Below are 13861 nucleotides of genomic sequence, written 5' to 3' on the forward strand. Positions count from 1 at the left end.
ATATACCATTGGATACATATATTATAAGTAGGATTAATACATGCACATCCTACAAGCATTCCATAAAGTCTAAACACTAAGCACGTTCTTATAACACTAGTATATATTTTAACAATACTGACCCACAGATAAGCAAGATCAGTTTCCAACTCTGCATTTGTCAGCGTTCGGAGAGGCCTTGGGCCTTGGCATGAACTGGCACCTGATCTGCCAGCGTCACACAATAGAGTTCTATTTAGTAGTTGCCCTGGAGGGGGTGGGTGGGGGAGAAGGGATTTGAAATAACCTAAGCAAGCCTACATACAACAAATCACTTGACTGGGTGTCTTTGTGGGACTGTGCTGTGAAACTGTGCAGGCTGGGGTTCAAGCACTTATCTCAAAGGCTGTACTAGGAGGAAAGGTGTGTTCTTATCTTGAGTTCAGTAACTTGTAAAATCATAGTGAAGACAAGGGAATTTGTAGTTTTCATATAAATTAGCTGGTTGAGTTAGACTAGCTGACAAATTAATTTGCTTGAAAATTGCATGCTGCCTTGTCTTAACACAAGGTAAAATACTAGTGAACTCAAGGACACACCTTTTACTGATGAACACACAGCTTCTTTTGGGGTGAATCTCTGTACATGCCAAATCATGCATTGTTTCCATGTGTTTCAGTGGAATACCATGTCAGCATCTCTCTTCTAAAAGAGAACTTCAAGCAAAAACAGAAACTAAGTTAAAGGTGGTTTAAAATATTTTAAATTTAAAAAAAAATGCTCCATTTGCCTTACCATTCCCTTAGAAATATCTTCAATGTCAAATCTTATCTTTTCTGGATTTGCTGGAGAATTTTGGGGAGGGAAAGGCTCTCAAATATATGGTGCAGAGTCTTGCATTAGATGAAAGACTGGGGAGGTTGATCTTCAGAGACATCCTTTCTCCCAAGTGTTTATCAGGTATAGATGTTGAGCAAAAAATCCAAAGTTTTAAAGCCTCCTTAAAATATTCCTTTTCCCCTCATATTTGCTTTCAGTTTTTTTGATGTCCTTATTTCACTCGTTCTCTAGTCTCCATAAGATCTTTGCTTTCTGAAAACCTTTGTTTGGACTTAAACCTTTCAGATCTTTATACAACCAAAAGATGCAAAGTAGTACAGGTACTTCCATCCCAAGATCAATATTATCTCCATTGTACAGATGGCCAAATTGAGGGATAGAGGTAATAGTGTCGCTTAGTAAGTCAGTAGCAGCACTGGGCATGGAACCCAGGAGTTGTCATTAGTTATAAGATCATCCTTCCTCCTTTACAACCTACATTGTTGTTCTGAGACAGAGATACCTGTTTTTTATTCATCCTTGTCTCTTTGGTACCACTTGGCTCATTCTCTTTTTCTGCTTTTAATTTGCCCTCTTCCTGCAGTGATCCTGTCTCCCTCTCCACACTTCCCCATTGAATTTCTTTATTAACTCCTATGGTGCTCTCTCCCTCATACCATGACTACTTCCTGGGGGCTGGAAAATGTGTTAACAGTTCAGAACCAGGACACAGCAATCCTATCCACCTATTCATTCCCACTGTTCTTCAGAGAAGCACAAAGAGAGTGATGGGTGGAAGCCTCTTGTTCAGAATCTCTTGAGTGATCTCTAGCATCTGGGCGGAGAGGGAGCTGAAGGGGAAACTTCACTCATTGTTTGTATCTCTGATTCCATGTAGTGACATTTCAGTTGACACGGGTAAAAGTGACATTGGGGGCAAATGTGCTTCGGGTGTGACATTTGACAGGTGTGCTTTGATTTTAAAACTTACAGCAAGATTTCTGTTATAAATATATTTTGCTTTGAAGCTCACCTTCAAGGCTACATAAGAGTAAGTTCCCTATAGCAGCATTTACAGTTAACGTAGTGAATTCTAAGTATATTTTGCCTATTAAGTGTCTTTACATGTATACTTATCTTTCAAGTTGCTAGCTAAGAACTTGTAAGTGCAGTTCAAGGATATAGTATATGCACAGTGATGGGTAGGTAAATAGGTTTGACAGTTTTTAGAGGTGCTTAACTGAGTTAGTATGTTCCAAATCATTGCTCTTTATTTCTACTTGTAAATTTGTGAGGCAGGTCCATGAAGTAGCTAAAATGCATTCTATTTCAACATAGTAGAAAAAGACATACCCTAGACTATCTTCAGGTTAAACTTCCATTTTCAGGTTTGTAAAAAAAGCTGCTAAAAATACTTGCATTTTTGTTGAACAGCATTAAATCTCTGATTAATGTGTTAACTATTCAGGCTGTTGACAGGAAAATTGACTAACATGAGTTCTTAAGTATTTCTAATTGCCTTTAATTTTTCTGTGTGCCACTTAGAATGAGTTTTAAAATATTTTAACTATTTAACTTTTCTAAAAAGGCACATCAGAAGATTTGGCAACCTTAATCCTGGGTATGACTGCAGCTGCCAACTTGCTAAACTGAAAGAAAAGCCAAGAAAAATGTGATTTAAATGTCTTCTTGACTGATTAAAAATCACTCTTTTTATTTTTATAGCGTCATTTTATGAGGCTTTTTGATATTGTCTTGAATCTAGTTTTTAATATTAAGGCTTTGTTAGCAATTCAGTTATAAGCCTCTATTTTGGAAGGTTCACAATTGATATAAAAGATTTGCACAGTAACACACCTTTATTCTCATGGCATTTAAAAAAAGTCTCATCTGTTCTGGGGAGTGCAAAAATCCCCCAAATCTCATTTGTAGTATCTATTTCAGACACTTTCTGAACTTAGATTAAAAAAAAAGTTCTATAGCTTTCATTGGAAGTGTTTACTGGAGAACCAGTTGCACTATCAGGTGAATGCACCTTTTGGTGGGTCTGGCTAATGCTTCTTGGAAACTGTATGTGTTTGAAAGAGCAGCCATTTCAGTTCAGCTTATTGAGTAAGGATATATTTAAGGTTTTTAACCTAATACAGCAGTGAGTCCAGAAAAATGGTAAACACACACAGTTTGAATATTCCAACTGTCACAACTTTATTCAAAGTTAAAGTTCTCACTGAATCTTTCACTCAGATACTGAATTTTGGAGGAGACAAAATGGGCAGCTACCACTCTGAATTAAGACTTCATATTGATGTACTTGGTTTTTGCATCACGGTCTCATTGGCACACTTTATAACCCTTTAAACTGAGACATTGTTTTGTTGTAGTATTCCTATTAGTGAGTTCACATATGGGTTTGATTACCCTACTGTGTTATCAGATGGAAGTGTAATTCCAAATTCATTTATTTTTACTCTTGCAGTAAATCTTCTGGTTGAAAGGTCTTTAAATTTACTTAATACAATCAGCCTGCAAAAATCTAGTTTCTGTTCAGTTTCCTGTTTATGATACACTTCTGGATCTATGTATGCTAGGATAACATTTCATTTTGAAGGATGGCCACCAACATTTCAGCAAATGATTCTGGCTTCTTGTAACAGAGCAAAGGAACATATTTTGAAATCACACCCATACCCCATCCTTAGAAGCAGTCTGTTTTATTTTAAGAATTACTTTTTGACACTCCAACCTGTTTGCAAAGCTTACAAACTAGTAATACTTTACAATTTCATTGGTCTAATTTAAAATCCCTTTGCATTGCACTGTTCAAGAGAGATGGGAAGCTGTGTTAATCTATTTATCAACATTCATCTTTGAAATCCCATCAGTTAATGTGCACAGAGAAGGATTTTCCTGAAGAGATAAATGTAATGACCATAATTAGTTTTTATTACCTCTGCTGGAACTTAAAGGTGTTCAAAGGCCTCACAATGATCTTTTGTTGAACCTAGGACATGATTCTGGCCAAGAACGAGAGTTTAGTCCAGGACTGACCAGGTGCAACACTCATTCCTTTACTGTTGAGAAACCCTATACCTGTGAGAGGTGGTTGTGGTTTTTGTTTTTTTTTAAATTCTTTCTGAACTGGACAAACTGCCCTGGAGAGCCAGTGTGCAATAAGTGACTGGTATGAAAAGCCGGATAACTTTGCTAACTTTTTAAGAATGTATATGATTTCATGTTTCACCAGTATGATCGTCATTCAAATCAAGGAATTTGATCGTAAAAGGAAAAGATGAAATATAGTGTATCAGGAGTTTAGAGCGACAAGCTGCATGTCACCACTACTTCTTTCAAAACACAATCTAAAACCACTTGGCCATTCTATGGATGGGCGCTGTGTCATTTTCTGATGATTAACCAAGTTCTTTAGTCTAAATACATAAGAGAATTGAATTGTGATCCTTTGCATGACGATATGTCCTGAAGGTGTTGAGGGTAGATCCAGTTTGGTGTGGAATGATTAAAAAAAAAAAATCTGGTGACTTGACTTAGTCTGACTACACAAACTGGGACCACCAAAAGTAAGCCCTATTGATCCAGATAGTCTAATGGCTGGTGTACCAACTTCCAAACTAATGAAGGGAAAACTTCCTTTCATTTCACAAACTTTGGGTCAGAGTCCAATGTTGGCAATAATGGTGTAAATACAGAGCTACTCCAGTGTTGACAGTGGAATTTGGACCATTATTTTAAAATAACATTTTGGAGTATTTGGGCTTTTTTTTTCCTCTTGGAGTTTGAGCTGTAATCAGTAACATTACATAACTGAAAAACTAATTATTGCTTTTGCCAGCTCTTTTTCTCTCCAGATTACTGTAATCGTGCCAAATGATAGATTTGAAATGGATTTCCAGTCTTATATTTACAATAACATTTGAACTTTAATCGCAGAGTTAAATTCACCTTGTGCAGAGGTCAAACACAAAGCCTGTTCACCTCTTAAATTTCACTTAAGCTCTGTTGAGGGTTTTTTGCATAGACTCTACACTGGAGTGAACTTCATCCAAGACAAAAATCTTAAAACAATTTTTTGTGGGAGAGGGATGAGAGTTTAGATTTTTCCTGTTGGTTGTTACTTCAGCATTCAGTAGTGACATTTTTAAGGTGATGTCTATTTTCTTTCAGAAAACCGAAATGTGGGAAAACGAGAAGACTGAAGCCGACATGGAGGAGTATATCTGGGATAATAGCCCCTCTCAGAAGAATGCTTTGGACACGCTTGTTCGAATAAGAGCTGCAGAGAAAACCACTGAAGTAACTAAGGAAGAGCTGCTTGCCTCTGAGATAGTTGAGAATTACAAAACCACTGTAGTTGCACTTAAAAATGAAGGGGAAACAGAAAACAACATTTTGCAATACAAGGAATCCGTGACGAAACTACTGAATTTACAAGCATTACAGTGAAAATTGACATTCCATGCACATCTCTGATCTTATGTCAATATACAAAGATAATGTATGATAATATTACTTTGTAGGAAATTGTGAATGCAGTTATCCATGATATTCTGGACCTTCAACAAAACAAGTTTTCCTTAGAATATTAATAAAATTTTAAAATTTCAAAAACCTTGAATGGAATTTCCAGTGAATAGAGATTTCAAAAAGGGTCAGCAACAAACAGGTTGTTTCCCCTTATGCCAATATCTTTCTTTTCCCTCTATAAATACAATTTGTATCAAGTTTTTTCTGGGAAGCCGCCTGAGTATTTATGGGCTTAGTCATTCTGTTCTGCTGTTCTAGCCTGGGATTTAGGAGGCCCCGAACGAATTCCTTGCTCTATCACAGACTTCTATGTATCCTTGGGTAAATCATATAGGGTACGATATTCAAAAGCACCCATTTGACTTAGCCTCCTAAGTTCCACTGAATTTCAATGAGATTTGGGATCCTGTGTGCCTAAGGGTACGTCTAAACTTACCTGCCAGTTCGACGCGGAGAGTTCGACTTTTCGGAGTTCGAACTATCGCGTCTGATCTAGACGCGATAGTTCGAACTCCGGAAGCGCCGCGGTCGACTCCGGTACTCCACCTCGGCAAAAGGAGTTGGCGGAGTTGATGGGGGAGCCGCGGAGTTCGACCCCGCCGCGTCTGGACGGGTGAGTTGTTCGAATTAGGGTACTTCGAATTCAGCTACGCTATTCACGTAGCTGAATTTGCGTACCCTAATTCGACCCCCGCCCTTAGTGTAGACCTGCCCTAAGTCATTTCTGCAAATGGGGCACACAGGGTATGTCTACACAGCAAAGAAAAGCCGAAGCCCAGCAGTCTACACAGACATCAAAGAGCCCCGCAGCAGGAGCCCTGCAAAATTGAGTCAACTGGCATGGGCTAGCTGTGGGTGTCTAGTGTGCATTTGAAAATTTTACTCTTAGTGTCTCTCTGCCTCCATTACCTTCATTTTTCCAGATGAAGGTAACATTACCTCCTACCTTGGTGGGCAGTTGGCAGGATAACTGCATTGGAGGATGTGATGCACATAACTAATGAAGGTCACATAAGTACCTTAGATAGACATGTATATCTCTGAAGGAAGGGGAACAGGATAAAGTTAAGACCCCAGAATAGAAAATGGATGGAGTAGTGTACCATAAAGAAGGGAGGGAAAGGTTAAAGAGTGGCTGAAAGGATGCAAAATAAAAGGTATACACATACAGCTTTACAATAAATATGTGGCATAAGTAAGAACTGCATGTCTTATTAGAGGAACAAAAACAGTTTGGGTGACAGATGATGGGAAGTTAAAATTAAATATTTTAAAAGGATATGACTTGCTCTTAATACAAAAAGGAAAAAATTATATGGATGGTTGTTACCTTTGGTAATTGCTCTTTGAGCAGAACTGGTCTGAAAACCTGAAAGTAGTTGGTAATTTTAGCACTCACCAATTATCAAATGGTTCTTAATGCTAAAAATTGTGAAAAGAGAACTTATTTTTAAAAGGAAGAAAAGAGAAGTGAGCTTCAAAAACTAAGGAGGTTAAGATCCTATGACAGTAAAAATACAACTACTAGCACCAGCAAAATTAGGCATTCATGTTACAAAAATGTTTCCCTTTCACGTGGGTGGCTTTTCATCCGAATTAAAGATTCTACAAAAGGTTAAATAAGCTTAACATCAGTCACAATGTTCTGCTCCCCAGCCACAGCTGGTTAAGAAGAAAAGATGCAACGTAAGAGCATAGGCACGAGAACTGGGGGAGTGGAGGGAAGTGACTCTTGTGCATCTGTTTAGGACTCTGTTGGAGCCGTTCTGCATGGCTTATGGGTACTCCAGCTGCTGCAGCTTCTGTCATCTACATAAAGCAACAAAGAGTCCTGTGGCACATTATAGACTAACAATAGATCTGTTAGACTATAAGGTGCCACAAGACTCTTAGTCTGGATCTGTAAAAAGCAACAAACATGGCTACCCCTCTGATACTTGTCATCCACATGTAGCCTTTGAAATTGGAATGTATACTCCCCTTCTAAAAGGAGTGGCATTGTCAAATGGGTTCTGTCTAGTAGATCAGTTTTCAACCGCTATAGTTAAGATTGAAAATGTTTGCTTAGTAAACTCGTATTTCAGACTGTCAAAACTTTGCTATCCTTCACCTTTTTGGCATTAAACATTCCCTCCTTCCAGCTCTGCACCAAGGTGAATTTTATTTGAAAGTGTCAAGGTGGGGGAAATGGTTCAGCTGTTTTTTAATGTTTGGTTTTGAGTGGGAATAAAAGTGTGGGTTTTTATATATATATATATATATACTCACTCTCTCTCTCTCTCTCTCTCTCTCTCTGTTAACTTTTTTTGAAAAGCTATGGGACAGAAATCACTGGAGAATTGAAAACTGCAATTAGACTTGGAAAATGCTATGAATTCTAGATCAGTGGCTAGCCTTACACCAAAGGAAATTTGTTTTCAATATGTATGGGAGGGATTTTTAGATCTAGGGACTGATACCCAGCTAATTTAGTTCAAAATGGAGTGGCTAGTCTGCAGAATCACTGTAGACTAATTTGAGTAACTTTCTCATATTTTGAGATGCTTAGACTGATACGGTTCTTATTCTTGCTTCTGTTGCTTTTTCTCATCAAAATGTCCTTCTGCGCACACGAGTGGGCAACAGGAAGTCCTGAGTTCTATTCCGCTGTACAAATGAATGCAATTAATCTCCTACCTGCCATAAACTTTACTAATTATGACCTGAACAGAGCATGTTCAGATGAAACTGCTGAAATTTGAAAGCAACAACTTTGGCATGTAAATAGTCATCACAGATGCAACGAAGTGCATAGGAAATTAATTTTCATTTTACTACATTAGTATTTTAAAATCTGAAGTAGTTTTTGTATCTAACTCCATATCTAATGGGATGTGCTACAAAATGTATAGGAAATGCAAAATCCATTAAACTTGAGTCTATGTGAAGTACTTATATCTAGCTTGGAGTCACTTATCAAATGTTTCTAGTAATCCAAAGCAGGGTGAAAATTGATCCTCCTCTAGCGAGGGCACCTGGATTTAGGTGTCCTTAATCAGAGATAATTGTTTCCTATGGCCGCTGAATGGTTCTAGTTACAACAATTGGGCTTTTGACTTCGTAACTTTTTTTGCAAGTTAGAGCTCTAAGGAGCTGACAATCAAAACTTGCTATTCTTTTTTTTTAAAAAGAAAACAGAATTTAAATGTAAAAGTGTTAATGCACCATTAAGCTCTTACATCAAAGCAATAGCAAATCCAAAGTTGCATAAGCAATGTTAACTGCTGCTACTTGCGATTATGCATTACAGTACAGAGCTTTTGTGACTCAGGGGGGTGAGGCATTAGATTAGGTCCCGGAAGCCATGGGGTATATCTCTGGCTCTGTCACTGACTTGCTGTTTAAGCTTGAGCAAGCCTCTCTACCTCTCTGTGTCTCCCCTCTCATTCTGTCTTCTCTAATTTAGCTTATAAGATTTTGTGAGGCAGGAGCAGTCCATTACTATCAGGGCCGGCTCCAGGCACCTGCTCAGCAAGCAGGTGCTTGGGGCGGCCAACGGTGAGGGGCAGCACGTCCGGCTCTTTGGCGGCCTTCGGCTGCGGGTCCCTCACTCCCTCTCGGAGCAAAGGACCTGCCACCGAATTGCGGCCAAAGAGTGCAGTGGTGCGATTGCACTGCTGTGGGTTTTTTTTTTTTTTGCGCTGCTTGGGGTGGCAAAAACCCTGGAGCCGGCCCTGATTACTATGTGTTAATACCGTATGTAGCACAATGGATCCTTGACCTCAGCTGGTGCTCCCAGGTGGCTGCTGTAATATAATTTATTATACATTAGACAACTTATACACTTTTATAACCTTACTTAAGATTGATTTATCTTCTACTACATATTATTCTTGTAGGGCTCAGTCCAAGAAAGACAGGGCCCTGTACCACATCTTGCTCATGAAGTATAACAGTAGTAATAAATGTGCAGATCCATAGAGTAGCTTTCTGCATCCCTGTCAGGGGTGCTTTATTAATGTATCCTACTGCAAGTATACTATTACTCTGAACTTTACATCTGTACATTTTTATGTTACTTATGACTAGACACGTAGGTCACATAACATAAGAACGGCCATACTGGGTCAAACCAAAGGTCCATCTAGTCCAGTATCCTGTCTACCAACAGTGGCCAATGTCAGGTGCCAGAGAAGGAATGAACAGAACAGGTATTCATCAAGTGATCTATCCCCTGTCACCCATTCCCAGCTTCTAGCAAACAGAGACTAGGGACACCATCCCTGCCCATCCTGGCTAATAGCCATTGATGGACCTATTCTCCATAAATGTATCTAGTTCTTTTTTGAAGCCTGTTATAGTCTTGGCCTTCACAACATCCTCTGGCAAGGAGGTTCCACAGGTTGACTGTGCATTGTGTGAAAAAAATACTTCCTTTTGTTTGTTTTAAACCTGCTGCCTATTAATTTCATTTTGTGCCCCCTAATTCTTGTGTTATGAGAAAAGAGTAAATAACACTTCCTTGTTTACTTTCTCTATACCATGATATTATAGACCAGTGGTTCTCAAACTTCTGTACTGGTGACCCCTTTCACATAGCAAGCCTCTGAGTTGCAACCCCCCCTCCCTTATAAATGAAAAACACTTTTTAATATATTTAACACCATTGTAATGCTGGAGTCAACGTGGGGTTTAGGGTGGAGGCTGACAGCTCATGACCCCCCCCCCCCGCAATAACCTTGTGACCCCCTGAGGGGTCTCAACCCCCAGTTTGAGAACCCCTGTTATAGACCTCTATCATATCTCCCCTTAGTCGTCTCTTTTCCAAGCTGAAAAGTCCCAGTCTTATTAATCTCTCCTCATATGGCAGCCATTCCTTACCCCTAATCATTTTTGTTGCCCTTTTCTGAACCTTTTCCAAGTCCAATATATCTTTTTTGACATTTTGAGGCAACCACATCTGCACGCAGAATTCAAGATGTGAGTGTACCATGGATTTATATAGAGGCAATATGATATTATCTATCCCTTTCTTAATGATTCCTAACACTCTGTTCACTTTTTTGACTGCCACTGCACATTGAGTGGATGATTTCAGAGAACTATCCACAATGACTCCAAGATCTCTTTCTTGAGTGGTCACAACTAATTTAGACCCCATCATTTTATGTGTACAGTTGGGACTATGTTTTCCAGTGTGCATTGCTTTGCATTTTTCAACATTGAATTTCATCTGCCATTTTGTTGCCTAGTCACCCAGTTTTGTGAGATCCTTTCGTAACTCTTCACAGTCTGCCGTGGACTTAACTATCTTCAGTAGTTTTGTATCATCTGCAAATTTTGCCACCTCACTGTTTCCCCCCTTTTTACAGATCATTTATGACTATGGGGGACACCACTATTTACCTCTCTCCATTCTGAAAACTGACCATTTATTGCTATCCTTTGTTTCCTATCTTTTAACCAGTTAACAATCTATGAGAGAACCTTCCCTCTTATCCCATGACAGCTTACTTTGCTTAAAAGCCTTTGGTGAGGGACCTTGTCAAAGGCTTTCTGAAAATCTAAATACACTATATCACTGGAGCCCCCTTGTCCACATGCTTGTTGACCCCCTCAAAGAATTCTAGTAGATTGGTGAGGCATGATTTCCCTTTACAAAAACCATGTTGACAATTCCCCAACAAATTATGTTTATCTACGTGTCTGACAATTTTGTTCTTTTCAACTGTTTCAACCAGTTTACCCGGTTGAACAGGCTTACCGGCCTGTAATTGCCGAGGTCTTCTCTGGAGCTCTTTTTAAAAATTGGTGTCACATTAGCTATCCTCCAGTCATTTGGTACAGAAGCTGATTTAATGATAGGTTACAAACAACAGTTAGTAGTCCTGCAATTTCACATTTGAGTTCCTTCAGAACTCTTGGGTGAATACTATCTGGTCCTGGTGACTTATTACTGTTTAGTTTATCAGTTTGTTCCCAAACCTCCTCTACTGACACTTCAATCTGGGACAGTTCCTCAGATCTGTCACCCAAAAATAATTGCTCAGATTTGGGAATCTCCCTCACATCCTTAACCATGAAGACCGATGCATTTACTTTCTCCGCAGTGGCCTTATCATCCTTGAGTGCTCCTTTAGCATCTCCATCATCCAGTGGCCCCAATAGTTGTTTAGCAGACTTCCTGCTTCTGATGTACTTAAAAATATATATATTGTTATTACTTTTTGAGTCTTTGGCTAGCTGTTCTTCAAATTCTTTTTTGACCTTCTTAATCATATTTTTACACTTAATTTGCCAGAGTTTTTGCTCCTTTCTATTTAACTCATTAGGATTTAACTTCCACTTTTTAAAGGATGCCTTTTTGCCTCACTGTTTCTTTTACTTTGTTAAAAGAATATGGTAGCTCTTTTTTGGTTCTCTTACTTTGTTTTTTTAATTTGGGGTATACATTTAAGTTGAGCCTCTATTATGGTGTCTCTTAAAAGTTTCCATGCAGCTTGCAGGGATTTTACTTTTGGTGCTGTACCTTTTAATTTTTGTTTAACTAACCTCATTTTTGTGTTGTCCCCTTTTCTGAAATGAAATGCTACCATGTGGGGTCACTGTGGTGTTTTCCCCGTCACAGGGATATTAAATTTAATTATATTATGGTCACTATTACCAAGCGGTCCGGCTATATTCACCTGGTAACTGTTTGTTGATTTAAATGTTAATATTCTAACTTGCATCTAGTATGTGGGGTGGTGGCAGAAGTAATATCTGAACTTTAATAAGGCATGAAAAGTACTCCTGGCATCCTGCAGGCAGACAAAGAGGCATTGACTATCTTCACCAACAATGGGCCTGTTATCTCAGTGCTGGCCTTTACCAGCCAACAGAAATATAGGGCTAGTGTGCAGGTCATGGTCCAAAGCACTCCGAACACTTCCGCTTCAGCTTGTCATCAGCTGAAACTTGAGCGAAAAAAGCCCATTGTATTTGTCCCGTCGAGACATTGTGTCGGTGGGACAGGACAGATGGTTTCTTCCAGATCCATGCAGTGTTCACAAACAAACTGAAAATTCCTTGCAGTGAGAGAAACTCAGCTCTGTATCTAGTAGAGGCAACTCAGATTAGCCAAGCCAGAGCTTTGGTGGAAGCTAAGCTTATCTGTGTCTCGCACAGAGCTGCTTTAAAAAATGTCTAGATGTTGCAATCAGACTCTGATAAGAACTTTATGCATCAATGTACTAGCTATTTCCTTGTTTCATTTATTGCAACACATTGTGATCTTTTTTTGTGAAGCTAAGGAACAGCTCAGTTCAGAGCTATTGTATTAAGAGTCATGGACTAAAGATTTTTGTATTATGGCAGACCATTGACTGTGGTATTTCCTCATAGTCGTCAGTAGCCTATGCAGTATCACCACTCTTCTCACACAGACTATTAAATTAAGTCTCATGCCCTGACTGGATCAGTGCATCATAACTTAAGACCACATGAGGTGATGATGTGATCTTCAGCAAGGGGAGTAACATCTCCATATGTGAGATCCAGAGTGTGGCCAGCTATACACACACAGCCAGAAAGCACTGATGGTAGCCTCATGGTTGTCACAGTAGCAATGAACTCCTGAGTTAATCTAGAATAGCTGTCTGACTCCCACTCCCCCTCTTGCCACATCTCTGAGCATGATGTTACAAAGTTGGCCGTTAAGGACACAACTTCCTCAGCTAGGTTTCCAAATAGGAACCTGAGAAACTCTTGTTGTTCCTTCATGTGGCTGCCATTCATTTTGATAATCCCCCACCCCGTGTAATTAAAAACCACTAAACAAATCCTCCAGACCAGTATGAAAGTAGTGCCAAAAATGTTTTCCTTTTTTAGTGGTCGTACATTCTATATATTCCTTTCCCCTACACCAAACTTCTATGTCTGCCACTTAGGCACAAAAGACCCTACTGAAATATGAATCCCAGGGAAACGCCAGGATCTTCAATCCCAAAATAATACTTTCTTCCTACTTTCTATACATTAATTCATAACATATATAGTGCTTTTTGACTGTATGTAATAAATCACTTTGCAAGGAGGTTAAGGATCACTATCACCAGTTTAAAAATGAGGAAACTATTGTACAGAGAGGTTTTTGAGATCACACAGCTGATCAGGGGCCAGATATAAATGTCTGTCTGCAAAGGGGAGCGGGGGAAACAAACTAACCATCCTTTAAAATATATAGTACAGTGGCAGCAATATTAAAATGCATGTCTCAGGCCAAAGGTTCATACAACTAACTACACAATTCTGTAAATCATATTTTAATAGAGAGAGGCTCTTGAGTAGCCATTGTATTCTTATTCGTACGTCATCCCTGTTCCAATTACAGCAACTTCTTACTTTTTCAGTATCACTTTTCCATGTGTTTGATTTTTATTTATTCCACTAGTGGAGTTACTCCACACAACAACAACGTTACAGTGGTTCCAGTCACTGACGGCGGCTCTTCTAAGTAGCAGGAGCTACTAGTGGAAGCAACTATGTTGGCTCCTCTTCCTTG

General features: G+C 39.1%; 1 protein-coding gene across 2 annotated transcripts in view; it reads left to right on the plus strand.

Moving 5' to 3' along the window:
- MRPS35 (mitochondrial ribosomal protein S35) overlaps positions 1-5424 on the plus strand; it is a 62516-nt gene extending 57092 nt beyond the window's left edge. The window contains exons 8-9 of one of the 2 annotated variants that reach the window (XM_044996156.1): positions 659-725; positions 4981-5105. In XM_044996156.1, coding sequence (XP_044852091.1) covers positions 659-688 — 30 coding nt within the window. In that variant the 3' untranslated portion in view covers positions 689-725; positions 4981-5105. Of the gene's footprint in view, positions 1-658; positions 726-4980 lie in introns of both variants that reach the window. The other variant, XM_044996146.1, reaches the window with a different exon arrangement.
- The last annotated feature ends 8437 nt before the right edge of the window (positions 5425-13861 follow it).

Source organism: Mauremys mutica, chromosome 1 (genome assembly GCF_020497125.1).
Source record: "Mauremys mutica isolate MM-2020 ecotype Southern chromosome 1, ASM2049712v1, whole genome shotgun sequence".
NCBI classification, from domain to species: Eukaryota; Metazoa; Chordata; order Testudines; family Geoemydidae; genus Mauremys; species Mauremys mutica.